At 37.8% G+C, this 25,314-nt stretch overlaps 1 protein-coding gene across 2 annotated transcripts in view; it reads left to right on the top strand.

The window, feature by feature from the left end:
* LOC150080620 (hamartin-like) overlaps nt 1-25,314 on the top strand; it is a 293,531-nt gene that overhangs the window by 102,540 nt on the left and 165,677 nt on the right. For both annotated transcript variants that reach the window (XM_090382129.1, XM_090382130.1), the window contains exon 6: nt 18,376-18,530. In XM_090382129.1, the coding sequence (XP_090238255.1) occupies nt 18,376-18,530 (155 nt within the window). The remainder of the gene's footprint in view (nt 1-18,375; nt 18,531-25,314) is intronic.

Below are 25,314 nucleotides of genomic sequence, written 5' to 3'. Positions count from 1 at the left end.
TTGTATAAACTGGAGTAATATAGTATTAAGGGCAAGTTACTGCTAGGGATAAATGGATCGTTAAGTGGAAGAAGACAGAGAGGAGTTATCAATGGGCACTGCTCTTCATGGACCAATGTTATCAGTGGAGTCCCCCACTGAAGAGTGCTAGGCCCATTGTGGTTTTTTGTATTTATTAATGATATTGATGAATGTATATCAGACTTAATGTCAAAGTTTGTAGATGATACAAAGGTTGGCAAGTTAATGGCAGTAATCAGGGTAAGCTACTATAACAACAAGATCTAGGAAAATTGGATCAGTGGGATAAGAAATAGCAGTTAAAGTTTAACATTGACAAATACAAGGTACTGCATATGGGTAGCGGTGATCTCAGAGTAACTTTGATAAGTTACTCTGAGAACTACATTCAGGGAAGTAGAAAATGTAAAGGTCATGGGGGGAGGGGTAATTGGACAGTCAGATATGAAATTCTTTAAGCAGTGCAGACATGCTAGATCTAGAAAAATTAGGCCGATAGGCTGAGAAATGACAGCTGAAGTTTAACAGTGACAAATGCAAGGTACTACACATGGGTAGCAATAATCCCAGAGTAACTTATCAACTGTGTGATACTACACTCAGGGTAGTGGTAATGAAAAATATCTGGGGGTAATTAGGCAGTCAGATATGAAATTCTCTAAGCAGTGCAGATTTGCTACCAGGACAGCTCATGGAGTTTTGTCAGTGATATACAAAAACATTGGTAATAGGGATAAGAAAGTGATTATCTCTTTGTACAGGGCCATGTTTAGGCTGCATCTTGGAGGCCTCACTTTAGAAAGGATATAGATCTGCTGGAATGGGTGCAGAGAAGGGAAACCAGATTTGTGAAGCAACTACATGGTGTGCTTAAGTAGAATGGCTTCAGTTCTGCAGCTTCTGGAGATTAGGTGCCTGTGGAGTGATTTTATTGAGGTGTTTAAGGCTTTGAATAGATTGAGTAAGCTCAATGTGAATGGCATTCTTCCTCTTTCAAAGCTTCACACACATGAGGGCACATAAATTTAAGTTGAGGAAGGATGGCTGAAGGATAGATGTATGTAAGTTTGCCTTCAGCCAGTATGTGTTTGATTGTCGGAACATGCTTTCATCTGTTATTTTGGAAGCAGATGGTTTCAATAAATTCAAGGAAGAACTAAATAATTTCATTGTGGGTATGAATATGTGGTCCTTGAGGTTGTCACAGACATTCTCTCAGATATGTGAGCTGGATGATTTTGTAATAACTGAGAGGAAAGTGAAGGAGAAATTGTTGAAGATAAACATAAAAAAGGCACCTCGAGTGGATGGGATCTATCCAGTTATATTAAAGGAGGCAGCAAAGGATGTAAGCAAACCCTTAGCCATAATTATGAGAGCTTCTTTGGACTCAGGGGAGGAGATGTGCAGATGTGACCCCAATTCACAAAGGAGGATCAAAGGGCAATACAAGTAATTATAGACCTGTTAGTTTAACTTCTGTTCCAGGAAAATTAATAGAGGCACTGGTTAAAGAAGCACTGCAGGATCATCTAGACAAGACTTCAGTTATAGCTCGGACACAGCATGGTTTTGTTAAGGGCAAGTCTTGCCTGACCAATTTAATTGGATACTATGATGTGGTCACAAAGAAACTGGATGCAAGGATAACTTTGATATTATATATTTGGATTTTAGAAAGGCTTTTGATACTGTTGCACATGGAAGACTGCTGAACAAATTGGAGCAGTGTGGCATTGGAGGCAAATTGCTGCTATGGATAAAGGGATGGTTAGGTGGGAGAAGACAGAGAGTGATAATCAATGGACACTGCTCATCATGGACTAATGTTATTAGCGGAGTCCCTCAGGGTTCAGTGTTGGGTCCATTGTTGTTTTCTGTATTTGTAAATGATATTGATGAGGTTATATTAACTTAATGTCCAAGTTTTCAGATGATACGAAGGTTGGCAGGGTTGTTTAGGACACTAATGACAGTATGCTGCTGCAACAGGTTCTAGAAAAGTTGAGCAGATGGGCTGAGAGGTGGCAAATGAAGTTTAACATTGACAAATGTAAAGTACTACATATGGGAAGCAGTAACCCTAGAGCAACGTATCAACTCTGTGGTACTACACTGACAGTGGTAGAGAATGAAAAGGACCTGGGGGTAATTATGCAGGCAGATATGAAGTTTTCTGAGCAGTGCAGACAGTCTGCAAGAGTAGCTCATGGTGTCTTGTCAATGATATACAGGAATTTTTCTAGCAGGGATAAGGAGGTGATTATCCCCTTGTATAAGGCAATGGTCAGGCCACACCTCGAGTACTGTATACAGGTCTGGAGGCCTCATTTTAAGAAGGATGTAGAGCTGTTGGAATGAGTACAGAGAAGGGCAATAAGATTAGTGAATGGAACAAAGATTTGCTCTTACGAAGAAAGGCTTAAGTTTTGCAAATTACAGTGCCTGGAGACTAAGCATCTGCGAGGTGATCTGATTAAGGCATATAAAGCTTTGAATGGTTTGAGCATGCTCAATGCTGATGAGATTCTTCCTCTTGCTCAAAATAATAACCTGAGAGGGCAAAAATTCAAATTGAGGAAAGACAGATGCAGGATAGATGTGCGGTAGTTTGCCTTTAGCTAGCGGGTAGTTGATTGCTGGAACAGACTTCCATCTTTTGTTGTGGAAGTTGATAACCTAAATAAATTTAAGGCTGAGCTGGACTGGTATTTGGAAAGAACGGAGGGGGTGAAATGAGAGAGTTTTTTTTTTTTTTTGGCTGAGGCCGATTGTTTTCTTGCATCATATGCCTCTACTCATGCTAATGCTAATATGCCAGACAAGATGTATTTGCTACCTCGGAGTCTAAAACGATGATGGAACTGATATTTGGGTGACACTAGAGTCAAGTGAACCCAACTTCGGCGAATTCCGGACAGTCTGTGACAGCCAAATCATCTGCAGGGATTATTAACACTCCCACCTTTATGATGGTGGGACTGTTAGTAATCCTGGGTATAACTCCCATGCACAAGCACACTGTGGGTGACCAGGTGTGAACCAATGTAAGCAGAGGTCAAGGTGTAGTGCCCACACCACACGGAGGAATGCCTCCCCTCTGTGTTACCAGGCAATACTAGCTGGTAGATGACTCTCATCAACCGGTGCAATACCACCACTTTGCTTATTGGAGGCTTGAAGTGGTTTAACCCATGTTTAGTATCCAGAGCTAAGTTCTGGTCAACCCTTCCCCATCTCTTCCATCATGCAGTATGACTGATGATTTTGAGGTTATGATGGACATCATGGCGAGATCCAATCTTCCTTACATTTCGAGGGTACAACTCTAAAACGGTGTTTTCAGGCTGGCCGCTAGTTAGTACACCGGACCGAACCTATTGGTAACTCTTTAGGAGGCTTCCAGATCAGCTAGTGTATAAACTTGCTACCTCTACTCTGTCAGATAGTGACTGGAGGGAGTCCGAGTAGTGTGTATGCGGGGGGGGGGGGGTCATTGTCGAGGCCAAGTTATGTCAAGGATCTGGGTATATTCTTACCATGTGTACGCCATATCCAAACTTTCATTACTTCATACAGCATGTCCCCTTCCACTTTTTCTTATTATTGAATACACCATGAATTGCCAAACTAATAGAGTAAGCTTATCTGTGAAAAGATCTAAATGTCCCAAACACTTTCTAGTTCATTTCACAAATATACGTGGTCTCAGTTCTAATCTCAATGATGTTCATTTCCACTTACAGTCTGCCAAACCTCGTGTACTTTTTCAGACAGAATTTCACTTATCGGTTGATTCAACCACTCAGTTGCCCAAATTATTCACTGTATGATTCCTTTCACATCAAAGATGGTACTTGTGCATATATGACACAGAGACAACCCCCAAGACAGAATGCGCTGGTCCGGAAGGAACTAGTAGTTGTTGTTGACTCTATTGTCAGGGAAACGGGGAACATGCTTTGTAAAAAAGATAGGTGGAACAGGACCAGGGTATGTCTGCCAGAGGCAAAGGTTGATGACGTTGTAGAGCGAATATCATCTTTTAAGGGCACAAAAGGTGATATAGTTGTACACGTTGGCACTAATAATATTAAAAGTAGGAGACCGGCAGAATTACTTAACAAGTACAGGTCACTGTTGAACAAAAGCCGAGAATTAGGGTTGAATTTGAAAGTGTCTGCAATTCTGCCCAGACACGATAGGAGGGAGTATATGATGAGAGCCTTGTCGATCAATTCGGCCCTGGAAAGACTGTGCAAGGCTCAAGGGGTAGAATTTTTTTCAGCCTGGACTGTACTTGTTAACAGGAGAGATTGCTTCTACAGGGATGGGATACACTTAAATAGAAAGGGTGCAAGAATATTTGCTGATGCTATCGAGGCAGTGTTAGGTGGGTCGGAAAACTGCTAGCTTGGGGGGAGACAAAGACCAATAGTTTGACAGTAGCCACTGGCAGAGGTGAAAGAGATTCTTGCACTGCTTCTATTAGAATGAGCAGAAGCCTGAAAAACAAGATGCATGGTATTTCAGAGACTGCTGGGAGCCATTGCGGTACAAGTAAACACATGGGTTGTGTTAGGGTAGCTAAGAATAGAAACAGGTGCAGGTATACTTGCGTGTACACCAATGCTAGGAGTTTAGTAAATAAATTTGATGAATTTGAGGTATTGCTCAAAACATCGAAGGCAGATATTGTTGGGATATCAGAGACGTGGTGTCACACAGATATAAGGGATGCAGAACTGCAATTTGGGGAGTACAACATCTACAGAAAGGATAGACAGGATAGGAAGGGGGGAGGGGTTATGCTATTAGTTAAGAAACACATAAAAACCAAGGAAGTGAAGCCAGTCGACATCGCTGGACAGTGCAGTGTTGAGTCTGTTTGGTCTGACATAAACATTGGGAGATCAAAATTGAGAGTAGGAGTGTGCTATAGGCCTAATGACTCTGATGAGTATAATAAGGAACTGTACAGGGAAATAGAGTGGGCCAGTAAATCAGAGAGTCTTATAATGGGAGATTTTAATTTCCCAGATATTGACTGGAATTTGGGGGCTGGTTACTCACACACTAGCAGGGCTTTTGTGGATTTATTGGATGATTGTTTTCTACATCGGCATGTTCGGGAGGCAACTAGAGGGAGTAATACTCTTGATTTGATTATCAGCAGTGATTCTTCATGCATTAAGAATCTGCAGATAAATGAACCACTAGGTGGCAGTGATCACAGTGTGCTGAAGTGGGATTTACTCAAAGAGGTAACTACCATTAGGGGTAAAGGGAAGGGTTATTGCTTCCGTAAAGGCGACTACGATGGACTGAGACAGTATTTAAATTCTATACAGTGGGACCAACTGATGATGTTACCAACAGCAAATTCAAAATGGGAAGCATTCCAAGAACTTATCTTGGAAGCTACTAGGCTTTACATACCAACTAAGAAATATTGTTCAAGGTTTAGGCCAAAATGGATGTCAGATGAACTAATGAGGCATATGGCAGGAAAGAAAAATGCATGGGATACATACAAATTAACACATGACACAGAAGCCTATGATAGATACAAGTTGATATGCAACCAAGTTACAAAGGAGGTTAGGCAGGCGAAGGCAGATTACGAGAAATCCTTGGCAAGGGATGCAAAGAAAAACAGCAAAGAGTTCTTTACTTATGTAAACTCTAGAAGGAAGGGGATGAATCAGATTGGTCCACTTGATATTGATGGGTCAACTGTTGATGATCCTGCTCAGGTAGCTAACAAACTAAATGAATATTTTGCATCGACATTCACACATGAGGAGTTATTCAGCAAGGGGAATGCCAGAGGTGTATTCAACTCTAGCAGTAAGCTACAGAATCTTGAAATAACTGGGAGTAAAGTGGAGGAGAAACTGTTGAAGATAAACACAAGAAAGGCACCCGGGGTGGATGGGATCTATCCAGTTATATTAAAGGAGGCAGCAAAGGAAGTAAGCAAACCCTTAGCCATAATTATGACAGCTTCCTTGGACTCAGGGGAGGTACCCATAGACTGGAAATGTGCAAATGTGACCCCAATTCACAAAGGAGGATCAAAGGCTGACACAAGTAATTATAGACCTGTGAGCTTAACTTCTATTCCAGGAAAATTAATGGAGGCAGTGGTTAAAGAAGCACTGCAGGATCATTTAGACAAGACTTCAGTTATAGCTCAGACACAGCATGGTTTTGTTAAGGGGAAGTCTTGCCTGACCAACTTGATTGGATACTATGATGCAGTCACAAAAGAACTGGATGCAGGGAATAACTTTGATATTATATACTTGGATCTTAGAAAGGCTTTTGATACTGTTGCACATGGAAGACTGCTACACAAATTGGAGCAGTGTGACATTGGAGGCAAATTGCTGCTATGGATAAAGGGGTGGTTGAGGGGGAGAAGACAGAGAGTGGTAATCAATGGACACTGCTCATCGTGGACTGATGTTATTAGTGGAGTCCCTCAGGGCTCAGTGTTGGGTCCATTATTGTTTTCTGTATTTTTAAATGATATTGATGAGGTATATCGGGCTTAATGTCCAAGTTTTCAGACGATACAAAGGTTGGCAGGGTTGTCAAGGACACTACTGACACTATGCTGCTGCAACAGGATCTGGAAAGGTTGAGCAGATGGGCTGAGAGGTGGCAAATGAAGTTTAACATTGACAAATGTAAAGTACTACACATGGGAAACAGCAACCCCAGAGCAACGTATCAACTCTGTGGTACTACACTGACAGTGGTAGAGAATGAAAGGGACTTGGGGGTGGTTGTGCAGGCAGATATGAAGTTCTCTGAGCAGTGCAGACGGGCTGCAAGAGTAGCTCATGGAGTATTGTCAATGATATACAGGAATTTTTCCAGCAGGGATAAGGAGGTGATTATTCCATTGTATAAGGCGATGGTCAGGCCACACCTAGAGTACTGTATACAGGTCTGGAGGCCTCATTTCAAGAAGGATGTAGAGGTGCTGGAACGAGTACAGAGAAGGGCAACAAGATTAGTGAATGGAACAAAGGGGTGCTCTTACGAAGAAAGGCTTAAGTATTGCAAATTACAGTGTCTGGAGACTAGGCACCAGCGAGGTGATCTGATAGAGGTGTATAAAGCCTTGAATGGTTTAAGCATGCTCAATGCTGACTGGATTCTTCCTCTAGCCCAGAAAAATCACCTGAGAGGGCATAAATTCAAATTGAGGAAAGACAGATGTAGGATAGACGTGCAGAAATTTGCCTTTAGCCAGCGGGTGGTTGGTTGGTGGAACAGACTTCCATCCCTTGTGGTGGAGGTTGATAGCCTAAATAAGTTTAAGGCTCAGCTGGACAGGTATTTTGAACGAACGGAGGGGTGAAGTGGAAGTGGGTTTTTTTTTTTTTTTTTTTTGGCTGATGCTGCATAAGCTTGCTTTCTTGCATCAAATGCCTCTACTAATGCTAATGCTAATATACATTCCAATATTCCCTGTCAGAGACTTGGTAATCTGGAATCACCTCTTTTCGATCTTCTCTGGCTTAAAATCTCTCTAGCTCATTCTGTCAAATTCATCTGTTGTCTCTACCATTCTCCCAACTCCACTAATTACTTAGAGATCTTTGACTTCCTCTGTTTGCAACTTGACTTTCTCCAGTCCAACTTTCCTAACAGTGAGGTAATTTTCCTTGGTGATTTTAATCCAACTCCAGCTGGCTTTCATTTTCTAGTCACACCAACCCAGCTGGTCGAGATGCTGAGGCTTTTGCAATTACTAATGACCTTGCACAGATTGTTCATTTACTTACAAGAATACCGGACAATCCTAACCGTACAGCCAACACGCTTGATCTTTTTTCTTCCAAACAACCCTTCTAAGTATTCTTAGAAGAATCTCAATTCCCTGTCACCCGTCATTCAGTTTACGATTGAACTGGAGGTTAATAATATCCTTCCGTTTTTGGATGTGTTAGTCCAACGCGTGGATTTGTATTTAGTAACTTCTGTTTTTAGGAAGGCAATGTGTGCAGACCAATTTACCAATTATAACTCTGCGCACGCTCCTGGTCATTTATGTAGCACTGTGCGTACATTATTCTTCTGCGCTTGGACGCACTCTAGTTTGACTGGTGAGAGGCAATTGGAGATTTCAAAAATTAGGACGGAGCTTTTGAATTCTGGCTATCCACCACATGTTCTAGATAGATTTGAGCTTCAGGCTCACGAATTTGTTACGAAATCTAACCCGCCTCACACGAATCAATTTATCTTTAACGCCTACATCCCCTATTATCCGGGCGTATCGGAACATCTTGTTAGGATTTTGCATCTCTATCATATATGATGTGTGCAACTTCCATGGAGGAAATTACAATCCATTATTTCTAAGGTGAAAACACCTGTTTCCTCCTTTCCTATGAAGTGGTTCCGTATACCGTATTACGTGTCCGGATTGTGGGTGGTGTTATGTAGGTCTTTCAATCTTCTGGTGGAAGATTGAAAGATTGGGTTTCTGAACATGAGGTGGCTCTGCGAACGGCTAATTTTGAACGCTCCGCAGTCACCGAACATTATTGGGTTGGGCAGCACAATCTTAATCCCCAACGGGATATTGAAATCGTCGACTATTCACGTGATTACTGCCAGCGTTCATGGCTTGAAGCACTACACATAGCCACCAATAATAGTACTATGAATCGGATGTGGGGAGTACATTTACACCCTATTATAGAATGTACTGTATTGCAGTGCAATGAGCGCTGGCGATCATCACATGTACGTAATTCTGCTTTACCGACACCAGAATCATGATACATGATCATGCCCAGCTGACTTGTGCTATTGTAACCATTAATATATACTGGAGTACACCAGTCACAGACTAGCTGATGAAGAGGCACTTCGCCTCGAAAGCTGCTATATATTTTAACACTTTTATTATATATATTTTAACTCTTTTATCTTATTGTATTTTAACGCTTTTATCTTATTGTATTTTAATGCTTTTATTTTATTTCTGTTTTATCTTATGTATATATTATATTTTTATTTTAATAAATTTATTTTAACCAGTTAGTTGGTTGTCGCAAGAAACTTTGATGATAGTTCCATCAGCGTTTTAGACTACCAGATAGCAAGCACAGCTTGTCTGGCATATCCGAGAGAATGATGTCTGTGAGAACCTCAAGGACCAAATACAGCAGATTCTCGATTTACCGGGATTGGATTAACCGGGACACTTCAAGACTCCAAATAAATAAAAAAAATGATCAACCAGAAATCTTATATAAAATTCAAGTAATAAATATAAAGGTATAAACAGATGTTTTGCAAGTCGTAAATAGGTGAAAAGAAGCGGCATTATAAGTTGTCATTGGGAGATTAGTGTATCTATTATCTTGCAACCTCCCCGCTGTCTTCACATCCGCCGTTCAAAAAAAAGAAAAAAGAGACCAAATGTTTTAGTGCGTTGTCAATTGTTGTGTTCCGTTGCGCCACAAAAGGACAAATTTTGTTTCGTTATTATGTCAGAGATGTCGGAATTTTTTTTTTATAATAACTTTTTTTTTTTTTTTGTTTAGAAACCGCCAAAATGATGGGCAAATGCAAGAGTTGTGCTTTTAATTAAACATAAACTTGAAATTATTCAAAAGTTTGAAAATGGTGCATCCGTTAATTAAATGTCTAAAGAACCATTATAATGTTGGTGACCAAACCATACGCGTCATTGTAAAAAATAAATGGAAGCATCGTGTTGGACACGTGATAGTGCATGGTAAGTTTTTTCATTTTTTATCTATCAGCATACTTTTTACGAAGGTTGCTGAACATTTTTCGATAGAGTAAGTCCCCGACTTATATTTATTATATAAATATATTTAAAAATATATTTATATTTTTTAATAAGACTGAAGATTTCAGTGAAGGAGACACACATTTCATTATAATAATTTAAAAACCCACACAATTCCAGCTATTGGTATTATCGCAAATGTAATAGGATCCTGTTTACTATCCGTTTATAATGAATTGCACTAACAGAAAAGCCCAATAACCCGGAAAGTGCAAATTGTTTTTATTGTTTTATGGTAGTGACCTCCAGAAATGTGCTTTAGTAAAATGTGAACTCGCGAAGGGTGATGATAGTGAGTTTTTGCCCCCTGTGAAATTATTTTCAGAAAATTTAATTTTGACTGTTATCATGGTGCTGACTAAGAGAATAAGTGACAGCGGTACTAGTAAATCTATCAAAAAAGGAAAGCAATCGAGTTGGATCAGAAAATTAAAATAATAAGGATGTATGAAAATGGCCAAACATTAACAAGTATCGCATGGAATTCAGATTTTCAGTGAACACAATATCAAAGTAGAATGACAGAATACGAGAAGCGATCGGCACCAATGAAGCTAACTATAATAACCAAGAATATGAAATACATATCAGTTTTTACAGTACAATAACATGCGATTTTTCTTCCTTTAATGTTTTTTTTCCTTATGTGCCACTCTGGCTACTTCACCGCTATCCCCAGATAAAGTTTTTAATTGAACTAATTAAAAATATATAACTATTTTTCTTCATTCTTTTGAGGATATTATGTGGTTTTTGTAATTTTGGCATATCAGGAATTAGTAGCAATATTATAGTAGTCAGTCGCGAGTTACTACGCAAAACTTATGTAATAATTCCTGGAACATATCTCGGGGACTTACTGTAATTTTGGATTAACCGGAAAATCGATTATCCGGGAATTATTTTTTGCCATCTATCCTGGAAAATTGAGAGTCTACTGTAGACAAAACTCAGACAAAACAGATAGCTTTAGCTATATTAAAATGGTTTTAAATTAAGTTGAGGAATATTTTCAACAAGAACTGTCCAGCATTGAATTTATGTAGAAAAAAACACATATAATTCTTGAACAACATTTCATTTCATTTTTAATTTTTTTATTTACATATATACAAACACATTTCTTATACAATCATTCAGTTCTGCAGAGAAACCGATTGTAGACCATCTGATTATAGACTATCTCATACAAATAAATAAATAACAATAAAACTCTTGAACAACATTAAAATATTCAACCACTTCCAGCGAAATATTTGCAGTATCGTTTACAATTGAGTTTAAAGTATGGGACAAAAACTCTGACCCTCGCTAGGTCACTATGAAGAATGTTTTTTAACAAATTTAGCATAAAACATCAACAAATAGCATCATACATTGATTTATGATGACTGATAAACTTCACCGTTACTTGTTCCACCTTCTAAAGACATAGGCTCCAGCAATTTTGGGGCCTAATCCCTTAGGGCAGCCAGTGGCCACCATCTTGTTTTGACCACCCTTGTTTGGTGCATACCTGGTAAGAGAACGCCATCGGTCGGAATACTGATTCACCTTATATGCCATGGGAGACAATATTCCCCACTGCAAAGACTTCTTTACAAAATAGGGGAAAAATACTTTGTCAACTCACAGCTCAGAAAAGCGACATGATGCTCATACTTTGGAGAATTCAAATAACTATAGAATGTACACAGATGGTACTAAATCTGATAATTAAGTGAGTACTGCAGCTGTATTTCCTACCTTCATAGAAACTATTTCATTACCTTTTAAATGCAGCATACTTACAGCTAAACTAAATGCAGTTCAGCTTGCTTTGATCGAAATATGCAACCTCTCCTTTTAACTTGCCTTAATTTATAGAGATTTCCCTCAGTGCAATATCCATTATTAAAAATAATCTCTACTCTTCTCATTCAGTATTAAAAGAAATATAGTCACACCATTATCACTGTCAAGAGTGCGATATGGAAATAATATTCTTCTGGATAGCAGGAAACGTATTTTGGGAAATGAAAGAGCAGACTTCGCAGCTAAAAGACCAGATGATTTGTCCAAAACATCTATACTTCCTGATGTGGATTTTAAAAGCTTCGTTCACAAAATATGCAGTCTTGAATGGGCCTAAGTGTGGAGAGAATAAGTCAGTAAAAAAACTACACCAATCAAAAATATACCACAAATATGTGTATCTATTTCCCATTAAAAATGATATGAGGAAGAAATCTTTAAAATTTTTTGGATTTTAGAGAGGTGTACTTAGTGGTGGAGCTGTTTTGAAGAAGTACGTTTCAGTGAATATTAACACTAACAATTGAACGTGTTTATATCTCTAAACATTTATATTGACTCAAAGATAGTAGTAGTGGTTAGAATGTAAAATAACAGTTCAGTTTTCTAAATGTGAACAAATGACAGTAAACCTAATCACAGAAAATGTTGTCAGACTATCAATGGATGTGCTTCAGAGAAAAACAGCACTTTCACAGTGGAGAATAAGAAAAAATTACCTATTCTTAAAGAATAATTATCATAATGAGACAGTCTTTATCAGTTTGCATAACATTTTAATTTTAATTTCAGTCAATTTTTTGCACATAATAGCAAAGGTTGCTATTTTGCTTTTGTTGCCATAACTATAGCAAGCAGAGAGAAACAACAGGTGCTCAAGGTCACTCACTAGGCCTTCTCTTTCACAGCATTAGTTTAAAATGGGAAGCCAAGCGACTGACTTTGAGCTGACTGTCGTTTTACCCCTACTTTAGTCATGCACCTGACAAGATGTATGACTAGTTATAATGTATTGCATATATATATGGAGGCTTCATTTTAGGAAAGACATGGGTCCTTTGAAAGACTGGTATGACACCTGTTTTGAGTCTCACCAATCCCTCATTTTGTCTCTAATGACAAAACTCAGACAAAACAGATAGCTTTAGCTATATTAAAATTTTGAAAACTTTGATTTTCATGTACTTCATGGAAGGTGACATCAAACAATTTCTTTACAACTGTTTTGTCTACATGTTCCACTAGAGTCTACCTGCTTTCTAATGAGGGACCTGTTAGTCCTGAAACAGGCTGTAATATAATTTTTTTAAACTATGACATTTAATTTTATATATTTTTTTAAAGCTTTATATTTTAAAGCTATATATTTTTTAAAAGCTGTTAACTTTTTGGCAAGATCATCTGTTTGAAAGTTGTGCAGTACCAGGGTAACTCATTGAAAAGGCAAGCTTGTTCTGTTGTGAGAATTAAGACTTTGCAATATCTATGAAGTTTAAATCTTGCTGGCATAAAACAGTTTAATTGACAAGATAGTTCTGCAAGCATGTTAAAGAGTGAAATGTCATCCTGTTTTGTACGGATCCTTGAAGACAACTAACTGTGATTGTTAATGGTATTCTTAATATTTCTGGATTTTAAACTGTTGATTTTTTTTTTTTTTTTTTTTTGTAAAATATGTCAATTTTTAAAGAATTTTAGGTTGTAAAGTGCTGGATTTTGCTGAGTTTAGCATGCTTGCATATTAGTTGTGCACATGTCGCTCACCTCCGTTTACTCATGGGTAATACCCATGCTCTTTGCACTTCATGTCAAATGCAGCTTACTGTTACACATTTTAACTGACTGTCCCCCTGTACTCAATTATCAGATCTCATACCTTCTGAAATTTTTCCAATCACCAGGATCCTTCTGACATTAGAAAATGTTTTTGGAGACAAAACAAATTTAGATGACCTTTTCCTCTTCCTTTGGCAAATTCAGCTCTGTGTCCGCTCTTAACTGCCCTTGATATGCCAATGACAAGCATGTCTATAAAATAAATCATAGAAAAATAAATCATCACACATTTTGGCCCTTGTGTCATTAAATTCTCATTAAACGATAACTTAAGCCTGCTGAAATACATCTTAAAGGAATAGTAGAAAAATGGAACGTTAATCTCAGTAAAATCCAAGAGAATATAATCCTATTTCTACCACCATGGGACAAATAAGCTGGATGTTAATCTCTACTTTGCACAGTGGTCCACAAATATCATTCCATCACTTAATCTTGTGATGGACAGAATTGCATATGCTGTGTCCAAAATGACTTAAATTTAAAAATTAAAATATTAGTATTAGTATTAGCAATGGCTACATGGAGCAAGGAAACCTATGGCTTATGCTGTACCAGCCAAAAAAATAAAATAATGATAAAGAAAATAAAATAAAAAATAAATAAAATAAAATAATAATAAGAAAATTAAAAAATAATAATAATAATTAATAAGAGAAAAGGAAATGGACAACCTATGTGTTTCTCTCCTCTCATAGGTAATTATCCAGCTGACCTTTGAATTTCCCCAAACTGTCAGCCTCTACCACCCATGTAGGTAACTTATTCTGGAAATTTATAACTCGCTTGCTAAAATAAAACTTCTTGCAATCCAGTCTAAAAATATCCCCCTGTAACTTGAAATCATGGCCCCTTGTTCAAGAATCATTTATAACCATGAAAATTTCGTCCTCATTCATTTTGCTTATGCCTTTCAGAGCCTTAAACATCTCAATCAAGTCTACTCTAAGGTGTCTAGTTTCCAAGCTCTGCAACCCACATATTTGAATTCTTTCCTCATATGGATGACCTTTTGCAGATCTCACCAGACGAGTTGCCCATCTTTGGACCCTTTCAAGAAGCACAATGTCTTTCTTTAGATGCAGTCTCCATACTTGAACACAGTATTCCAAGTGTGGTCTAACAATAGCCTTATATAATGAGATTATGACGTCCTTATCTCTACTCACAATTGTTTGATAAATCATCGATAGGATACCATGGGCCTTCCTTGCAACCAGTCTAAATGCTAGGAGAACTTCATATCTGATCGTATTGTAATACCAAAGTCCCTTTCCTCCTCTACTGGCTTTAGTTGAACTCCGCCAAGTGTATAAGTTATTTTGGTGTTACTGTTCCCCAGGTGCAATATCTTACATTTTGCTGGATTAAAGCATAGCTGCCAAGCTGCCATTTTTCTGACTCTGACTATCCCTGATGTCTATCTATGTCATTCTGAAGAAGCTCTGCTTGGCAGCAATCATTAACTACTCTACCAATCTTTACATCATCTGCAAATTTAGACATCATGCCCTCTATCCCTTCATCAATGTCAATTATTAAAATCAAAAACAACAGTGGTCCTAATACTGATCCTTGGGGAGTGCCACTTCTTAGATCAACCCAATCTGAGGAATAAATATTTATCACAACCTTCTGCCTCCAGCCCTGAAGCCATCCAGCTATCCAACTAAGGATTTTCCCTGTGATTCCAACCTTTTCCAGCATATAAAGTTAACCACTCATGTGTGACTGAATCAAATGCTTTGCTGAAATCCAAATAAACAATGTCGAAATTATTCCCAAAGTCCAGCTCTTCAGTGACCTTGTCAAAATAGATAACCAGATTAGTTAAACATGATTTTTCCCTTTACAAAACCATGCTGAGTATCCTTCAGAATTCCATTTTTATCTAAATGATCCTGAGTTCCACCCTTGATCATTGTCTATATGATTTTCTGTACTACTGAAGTTTGACTAACCGGTTGGTAATTTCTCATTTCACTCTTAGTCACCCTTATATATTGGAGATACATTTGCACTTTTCCAATCAAACAGAATCACTCCCGAGTATTTATTCAAGTCAGTGAGAATTGTAGTTTTCCTTCATTATTAGCTTGACTTTTGATCTGCATCATTAATTGTTTTGCTATTGAAGAAATTTTAACATGAAAAATAAGTAACACACTTTCTGCAGGCGGTTATTGAAAAACAAGATTTAAAATTAGGAGAATCTCTCATGTACAATTGTTGAAGTATACCAGCTTCATGTTTTATTGGAGGGTCTTCCAGTTGTATTGTATATTAGCTTCAGATTTATTGCAGCTTATGGGGTTGTTTAATTGTTGTTCCCCCACCCAGGGTTTTCAATTCACAGTTTACACCTTTTTCAGACAGTCTGAACAGCAGTGTATTCAGACTTCACTGCTACATAGCAACAGTAAAGATTCCATCAAAATATGGGTGGCAGTAAACAGTGGACTGCATAAAAAGCTTTTGCAGGTCTGGAAGCCTCATTTTAGGAATCTAGCTCTCTTGGAACAGGAGAAGGGAAACAAGATTAGTTAGTGGCACAAAAGAGTACCTTTACTTAAGAAAGGCTTCATTTCTGCAAATGGTAGAATCTGTAAGGAGACCTGAGTTTAAGACTTTAAATAGATTTAGTGAACTAAATACTGATGGCAGCTTTATTCTTTCTATGTGACACACACACATAAGGGGATATAAATTTAAACTGAAAAATTACTGCAGAATAGATGTGCAGAAATTAGTTTTCAGTCAGAGAGATTGTCAGAACAAACTTCTGTACGGTGTGAAAGTTGAATAAATTTAAGGAAGGATATTAGTGAGGGATGTGGTTTTTTTTTTAAATTGATGCTGTACAAGCTTTCTTCCTTTCATCATTTACCACAACTGATACTAATCGAGGGATAATTTTATCCTATATTTTGATACAAGTGCAATCTGTTCGAAACTTCTATTTATAGTCTGCTTGAAAAAAAATGTACAATACTCAATTTACGATACACACTTGTCTAGTTTCATTAAAACCATCCTTGTCATCTTCTGATTTGGTATTACATGATTGGAAATATCTAATATGTAAATTAGAAATATCTGCTATTCAGACCCGATTCACTGAGAGAAATTTAGATTTCTGATTCGCTCTTATTCACCAGTTTCCATTACAAAAAAAAAAAATAATAAATAAATTAATTAATTAAACTTGCAGTTTATACCTCAGGACAATTACACATTAGGTCAGAGGAATTCACAAGATAGAGAAATATAAGAACATTACTATATTTAGTAATGTTCTTATAGAACTATGATCACTCAAAGCACATGTGCTTGTGTACCCTTGTGCTTGACTACTTAACTATGGCAATGTGATGTAAAAGTAACTTTAGTACAAACTTCTCAGAAGAAAAACTAAAATATGCTATTTTGTTTTGTATTTGGCAATAATAAAATGACCAAAGCAAACATCCCAGTTACAGAAATCTTCATTTGTGTATTCTACAGTAGCCAAATCATGATTGTAGTAAAAAATAACATTATTTTATTGGAAATCACATAACTGTAGGATAGTTCAGTGAAAATTTGCATTCAAAACAAAGCCAAGGTATCAAGACAGTGTTTCTAAGTACTGTCATGTCTGTTCTCCAAAATATACACTGAATGGACAGAAATCATGGGATACCTACCTAGTAATGAATAGGCTCACCTTTCGCCCGGATGAGGGCAGTCACACAGCGAAGCATTGCATCTACTAGCCCACGAAAGCATTCCACAGGTATTTCCATCCATGCTTGCTGCACTGCTGTCCATAATTCCATTGCATTCCTGGGTGGAGATCTTTCCACAGCATCCCAAAGATGCTCCACTAGGTTCATGTCCAGTGAATGGGGAGGCCGTTCCATGGTGGTAAAATCTGCTGAATGCCCTTCAAACCATGTTCTAATCACCATGGTCCTGTGGGTGCACAATGACGATAAAGGGATGCAGATGGTCTGCAAGGATGGACATGTAACCTGAACTGTTCAGAGATGTATCTAGAGGTCCCAACATGTGCCAATTGAACACGTCCCAGACCATTACCTTGTGACATGACAGGTGCATAATTTTGTGTGGTTTCTGCTAGATATGCACCCTCTGGTCCACTCGAAATAACTGGAAATGGGAATCATCGGACCAGGAGACCTGTCACCTGGTCATCCAAGGTTCAGTGCTGATGTTCTTTCACCCAGTTGACACTTAGAGTCCTATGTTGTGGTGTTAGCAATGGGACTCTGGTGGGCCGGTGGCTCCCATAACCTATTGCTGCTAATGATCGCCTGATGGTCTTGGTGAAGATGTTTCTGGCACCTCCCTTGTTGAAGTCGGCGGTGATTTGTACCACTGTCGCTCTCTGGTTGACTGAAACAATGCTAGACCGATGGCCGCGTTCATCCACCAGCTTTCTCTGCCCACAGCGCTGTCCACGATGTGATGTTATTCCGGAAATGGAGTATTCCCAATACACTCTTAATTCTGTCGAATGGGGATAGTGCAAATTCTGTACCACCTCTGCGATAGAGTGACCCATGTGTCGGGCACCCACTATCATCCCTCTTTCAAAGTCAGTTAACTCATGATGTTTATCCATACTGACATCAAATTACCATCTACGTGAATGCAGTGATGCAGTGTACCTAAATACCTGCCAAACGGTGGGGTACTTCCACTAGAAGAGGGGTGACAGCATTGCATTGCTTAGCAACCAGGTATCCCATTAATTCTGTCCTTTGTGTACTAGTGCTCTGTAAAGCTGACCTTATTTATTATTTATTTATTTATATTATTTATTATTTATTAATTAATTACTGATTTGTGTTTATTTTAAATTTTTATCTTAGCCTCAGTACCAGAGGTCTATATACCTCATATTCAAGTTGGCGTATATTATCTTTTTCATCGACTCTATGGTATGTTTCCTTGCAATTTCCTCAATTATTTGCGTATCTACTATAATAGAGAAGACAACTTCCAGATGTTTGCTGAAACTATTAAGGTATTGTTTTTTCCTTTAATAATGAGGTGTTAATTACATTAAGTTTACATCAGTTATTTCTCTTGGATTTTATGTTTTTATTTGAAGAGTATAAAGCAGAGCTGTAAATAATGAATATGAGGTTTGATGGTAATTCTGCATAATTCTAAAGTAGTTATAGAATAAAGATCAACTGAATTAATACTAATCAGTGTTATTATGTGTTATATTATGAAATACCAAAGTGTGTCATCATGCATGTGGGGATTGAGCCAGTCCCAAATTTTAAACTCTTATATCTCATTATAAACTCTTATATCTCATTCTTATATAAGAAATACTGAAAAATCATCAAATGATTTTTCAGTATTTCTTATTGTATTTTTTCCCCTCACGATTACCAAAACTATATGAACTCTAAATGCAAAATATCATAGCAGCTCTATTTTTTTATTATTTTTATTGTTTTTTTAATACAATTCCTAAGAAAGGTGGATTTTTTGGCCATTTTTACAGCTCAACTTTAAAAGCTAATACAGTAGAAGCCCTCTTAATTGACCTATGCTTAACTGACTCTAATTTAAATGATGCATCCCCATTCCTCTTTAAAACATACTGTCTGATTCCCGTGGCATGCTGTTCCGGTATGTTTACTAGTGTAGTATAGCAGCTCACCTGTTGTATGCATCCTGGGAGGTCATCTGTCTATTTGTTCAAAATTTCACTTTTAGTGGTGCATAAATGTGAGTTTGCACCACTAAAATTATTTGCTATTGTAATTGCAGTACATAATTCAATATTATATAAATTAATGGTGCAAATAGCAATATTTTTAAAGGCTCAATAAATGGCCGCCTCTAAAAAAATTGATGTTTAATTAGGTGTGGCAAGACAACTGTAAAAGATTAGGAAAACATAAAATTCTGAAGGATTCTGTATTCAGTTTGTTTCACGAGGGTCATTAAGTTCTCATTCCACTTTAAAGAACCAGAATTAGAGAAGAAAGGCAATACAAAACTTCGGTGTGCGAGCTCATAAAGGCAGCATCAAAGGGGGAGCTTGGTCTTCTTTTGAAAGATTGATAGTGCAGAGTGTTTTATAGTAAGTTACTGATGGCTTGGACATTAGAAAATACTGTATGTTGGTTTCACTTAGCAGGTAGAAATTACCTGCTGCCTGTCTACTGCTCAAGTTATAGAAGATTTAAGGTCACTTATCAACAGAGAAAAATTGATTTGAAGACAGCTGTTTAATATGGATGAAATAACTCTGAATTAATAGATGTTACTTAAAGAAATTATGGAAAAAAAAAAGTGTAGCCACAAGGATACAAAAAATCCAAAGTAAGAATCATGATATCTGTCTGCAGAAATGCAACTGAAACTCACAGATTGCTGCTTTTGTTGTTGGTTTTTGTTGTTTAAAAATTATACATTGTTCTTCTTTACCAGTTTACCACTCAGAAATCAGCATCACTGGACTTTTCATTATTCAGAGATTGTTTTTTTTATTTACCTGAAAAGGTTTTCTCTTTCTGAATAACACTCCTTTACATCCCAATTGTGAGAAATTCAAAGAAGTGGCCATAAAGGCTATGTTTTTACCACCGAATGCAACATCTTTAATCCAGCCTATGGATCAAGGCAATGTAGGTGAAAGTTTATCATTTCAATTTTGGAATAAATAGAGGACACAAATATAAACTCATCAACATCAGACGTGTTTACAATATAGCACTGGCATGGAACAAAATTCCAAGATTTACTAAATCTTGGAGAAATCATTGGCCCAAAGTTGACCAAGCTAACAAAAGGCCTGAACTATAAAATATATAAAGAACAGTTGATTAACTGATTTCAAGCAAATTGAAGTTCCTAAAGATTTATAGAAGAAGACAATGGATTCAATAATGTTTTTCAAGAAATTGGTGACAGATTGTTGGAAAATGAAATTATGGATGATGTAGATATCATAAAGAAACAGTTACATCTAAATACAAAGAAGAAAAAGAGATTGAATGAAATCTGTGGCCAAAAATTTTTCATTCAGCTGCCAAAAATGTCTTAGGTACACTACAGCTTTATGTTATTGAACAACAGTCTGAATCAACAGTCAGTGATGTGATTTATTGAAAAAATAAAGGAGGGCTTATGCAACAAAACATATTTCATCACCTAAACAGATGAAAATTAAACTGATGTATATGTATACTTTTTTACGATCCCTCAATTTAATAAACTTTTTTGATTCACGAAATTCATTCAGTCCGAATCACGTCGATAAGAAAACTTCTATTGTTGTATGAAAATAAACAAATATTTGATTGAATTTTTCCTGTTAGTAGAGAATAGTAGAGTTTTCATAATATCTAATATAACATTTATATATACTGTAGATATTTTTAATAAAATTTTTACATATACAACTGTCAAAACAGTTACTATCATTAGCATTAGTAGTGGCATATGATGCAAAAAAGCAAGCTTATACAGCATCAGCCAAACAAACAAAAAAAAAAAAAAAAAACACTTTCCATTTAACCTACTCATTCCATTCCCTTCATAAGTTTGTCTAGTTCTTCCTTGAATTTATTTAAGCTATCAACTTCCACAATGACAGATTGGTTTGTTCCAGCAATCGACCACTCGCTGGCTAAAGGAAAATTTCCACACATCTACTTTGCAACTGTCTTTCCTCACTCTGAATTTGTGTCTCCTCAAGTGCATAAACTGAGCAAGAGGAAGAATCCCAACAACACTGATCTTGCACAATCCATTCAGTGCCTTAAACACCTCAGTCAGATCACCTTGCAGGTGCCTATTCTCCAGATACTGCAATTTGCAGAACTGAAGCCTTCCTTTGTAAGAGCATTCCTTTTTTCCCCTCAATAATCTCATTGCCATTCTTTGTACTCACGCCAGCTCTACATCCTTCCTGAAATAAGGCCTCCAAACCTGTATGCCGTACTCAAGCTGACTATTTGCCTTATACAAAGGTATGATCGCCTCCTTATCCCCAATAGCAGAGTTTCTGTATATCATTGACAAGGCCCCCAGGAGCTATTCTGGCAGCCTGTCTGCATTTCTCAGAAAATGTCATATCTGACTGCACGATTACCCCCAGGTCTTTTTCATTCTCCACTGCTCTGAGTGCAGCACAGTTGGTATGTTACTCTGGGCTTACTGCTATCCATATGCAGTACTTTGCATTCATCAATGTTAAATTTCTGTTGCCATTTCTCAGCCCATCTGCCTAACTGTCTGGAGACTAGGCACCTGCAAAGTGATCTGATTGAGGTGTATAAGGCCTTGAATGGTTTGAGCAAGCTAAATGCTGATGGGTTTCTTCCTCTTGCCCAGATTAGTCGCCTGAGGGGTTTAAATTCAAATTGAGAAAGACACGTTTTTTTTTGGCTGTTGCTGCATAAGCTTGCTTTCTTGCATCATATGCCTTTACTACTGCCAAAACTTTTAAAAATCCCAAAATCCCAGTAACATATTGTCATTAACAGCCCTGCCAACCTTTGTATTATCTGCAAACTTGAACATCACCATCGTTGATAAATACAAAAATGAACAATGGACCCAACACCAAACCCTAGGCGACTCCACTAATAACATTAGTCCACCAAGAGCAGTGACCATTGATTACCACCCTCTGTCTTCTCCCATTCAGCCATTCCTTTATCCATAGCAGAAACTTGCCCTTAATGCCTCATTGCTCCAGTTTGTGCAGCAGTCTTTTATGTGCAACAGTATCAAAAGCTTTCCTGAAATCCAAGTATATGATATCAAAATTATTTTTTGCATCCAGTTCCTTTGCGACCACATCATAATATCCAATCAAATTGGTCAGACAAGATTTCCCATTAACAAACCCATGCTGTGTGTGTGTGTGTGTGTGTGTGTGTGTGTGTGTGTGTGTGTGTGTGTGTGTGTGTGTGTGTGTGTGTGTGTGTGTGTGTGTGTGTGTGTGTGTGTGTGAATTATAACTGCAGTCTTATCTAGATGATCCTGCATTGCTTCTTTAACCAGTGAATCCATTATTTTCCCTGTAACAGAAATTAAACTAAAAGGTCTGTAATTACTTGTATCACCCTTTGATTATTATTATTATTGTAAGCAAATTCTTTTGATGAAAATATATTGTATGGTATTGTAAATTGTATTATTATTATTATTAGCAGCCATATGGCACAACCGAGGCTTATGCTGCACCAGCCAAAAAAAAAAAAAAAAATTCCAATGTAACCCTCAGAGAGAGAGAGAGAAAAGTAAAAGGGAATCACCAAGAAGGCAAGAAAGAGAAAAGTGATGATATCCAGCTCAGGACCCTGGGTTTGCCAAGTCCATAGTCACAAAATGTGAGCCCCTGATCCCCCTTTGTGAATTGGGGATACGTTAGCACATCTCTAGTCTGCTGGGAACTTCTCTGAATCTAAGGATGTTCTTATAATTATGGCTAAGGGTTTGCTTATTTCCTTAACTTCCTCCCTTAATATAATTGAATACACCATGAATTGTCAAACTAATAGAGCAAGCTTATCTGCGAAAAGATCTAAACCTCCCAAGGACTTCCTAATTCATTTCACAAATATACGTGGTCTCAATTCTAATCTCAACGATATCCATTTCCACTTGCAGTCTGCCAAACCCCATGTACTTTTTCTGACAGAATCTCAGTTATCGGTTGATTCAACTACTGCTCATCTCAGATGAGCAGTAGTTCCAAATTATTCGCTGTATGATTCCTTTCGCCTCAAAGGTGGTACTTGTGCATATGTCCGTTCTGATATTCCCTGTCAGAGACTTGGCAATTTGGAATCTCCTCTCTTTGATCTTCTCTGGCTTAAAATCTCTCTACCTCATTGTGTCAAATTCATCTGTTGTCATTACCGTTCTCCCAACTCCACTAATCACTTGGAGCTCTTTGGCTTCCTCTCTTTGTAACTTGACTTTCTCCAGTCCAACTTTCCTAACAATGAGGTAATTTTCCTTGGTGATTTTAATGTTCACAACTCCAGCTGGCTTCTGTTTTCTAGTCACACCGACCCAGCAGGTCGAGATGCTGAGGCTTTTGCAATTACTAATGACCTAGCACAGATTGTTCATTTACCTACAAGAATACCGGACAATCCTAATCATACAGCCAATACGCTTGATCTTTTTCTCACCAACAACCCTTCTAAGTACACGGTCGAAGTGAGAGGTCCTTTAGGCACTTCAGATCACAACTTGGTGATTGTCTCTTCTCCAATGGAACCTTTATCTCATGGCTATTCCCAACCTCGTGTTGTTTGGCATTACAAGAATGCAAAATGGGATGACCTGCGAGACTTCTTTTCTTCTTTTTCTTGGTCGGATTACTGTTTCAAAACTTCTGATGTCAACGTTTGCTCAGATCGTGTCAGTGAAATTATTCTTGCAGGAATGGAATCCTTTATCCCACACTCCACTTTAAAATCTCGTCCTTTATCTAAACCTTGGTTTTCCAATAAATATGCTAAGGCTGTTCAAGAGAAGAATGTTGCATATCGTAATTGGCTTGTTTCTAATTCTTCAGTTTCATTTTCTGCCTACACCAAAGCTCGCAACAATTGTAAAGCAGTTAGTAATCAGGCCAAACTAGAGTTTGAACAGGCTAAGAGTAGAAAACTTGCTTCTTGCCCTAATGGTAGCCGAGCATTCTGGTCTCTTGCCAAAGCTATTGGCCGCAACTTTTGCCCATCTCTGCTCCCATCTCTGCTCCCACCTCTGTCCAAACCAGATGGTTCTGTTGTCACTTCAGCCATGGATAAAGCTGACCTGCTAGCATCCCATTTTTCTTCCAGCTCATGTATTAATGATCTTGGTAAAACACCTCCCACCATTCCCAACATGCTCCATTCAATGCCTCCTGTGGTCTTCCGTCAAAAGGATGTCAGAAGGATTTTGACGAATCTTGATGCTAAGAAAGCTCCAGGTCCCGATGGTATTTCTCCACTTGTTCTCAAAACCTATGCTCCTGAACTTACTCCTATTCTTTGCCGCCTTTTTTCACTTTCTTATTCCAAAGGTGTTTTTCCTTCTGCTTGGAGATTTGCTCATATCCAGCCAGTTCCTAAAAAGGGTGACAAATCCCTCCCATCCAATTATCGTCCCATTGCAATTACTTCTACTCTTTCTAAAGTAATGGAGAAATCAATTAACTGCCAACTCTTAAACTACCTAGAAACCTTCTGTCTGATCAACGATCGCCAGTATGTATTCCGTCAGTGTCGATCCACTGGTGATATTCTGGCTTATGTTACCCATTTATGGACTAATTCATCTCAAAGGCTTTTGATCGTGTTTGGCATAAAGGTCTTCTAAGCAAGCTTCAATCTTATGGTTTGCCAACTGTTTTTAGTAATTGGTTATCCAGTTTTCTCTCTGATCGCTCACTGAGGATGATGGTAGATGGCTCTCTGTCTTCTAACTTCTCCACTAATGCCGGTGTCCCCCAAGGTTCAGTTCTTTCCCCCATTCTTTTCCTCTTGTATATCAATGACATTCTTCCATTGACTGGAAATCCTATCCATAGTTTTTCCGATGATAGCACATTGCATTCAACTTTCCATTTTGAAAAACCTTGTCCTGCTCAATCAGCTTCAACTTCTCAAAAATCTGCTACCGATTCCTTAAATGCCGATCTTCAGGTAATTCTCCAGTGGGGCAAAGACAACTTAGTTGATTTCAACCTTTCTAAAACTCAGTCTTGTCTTATATCTCTCAAAAAGGATTCTTCTGCTCCTATGCTTATCTTTATTGACACTCCGATTTCTAGG

Source organism: Mastigoproctus giganteus, chromosome 9 (genome assembly GCF_048544385.1).
Source record: "Mastigoproctus giganteus isolate SK-2022 chromosome 9, ASM4854438v1, whole genome shotgun sequence".
NCBI classification, from domain to species: Eukaryota; Metazoa; Arthropoda; class Arachnida; order Uropygi; family Thelyphonidae; genus Mastigoproctus; species Mastigoproctus giganteus.
The sequence above is the reverse complement of the archived record's forward strand: the minus strand, read 5'-3'. Positions and strand labels throughout refer to the sequence as shown.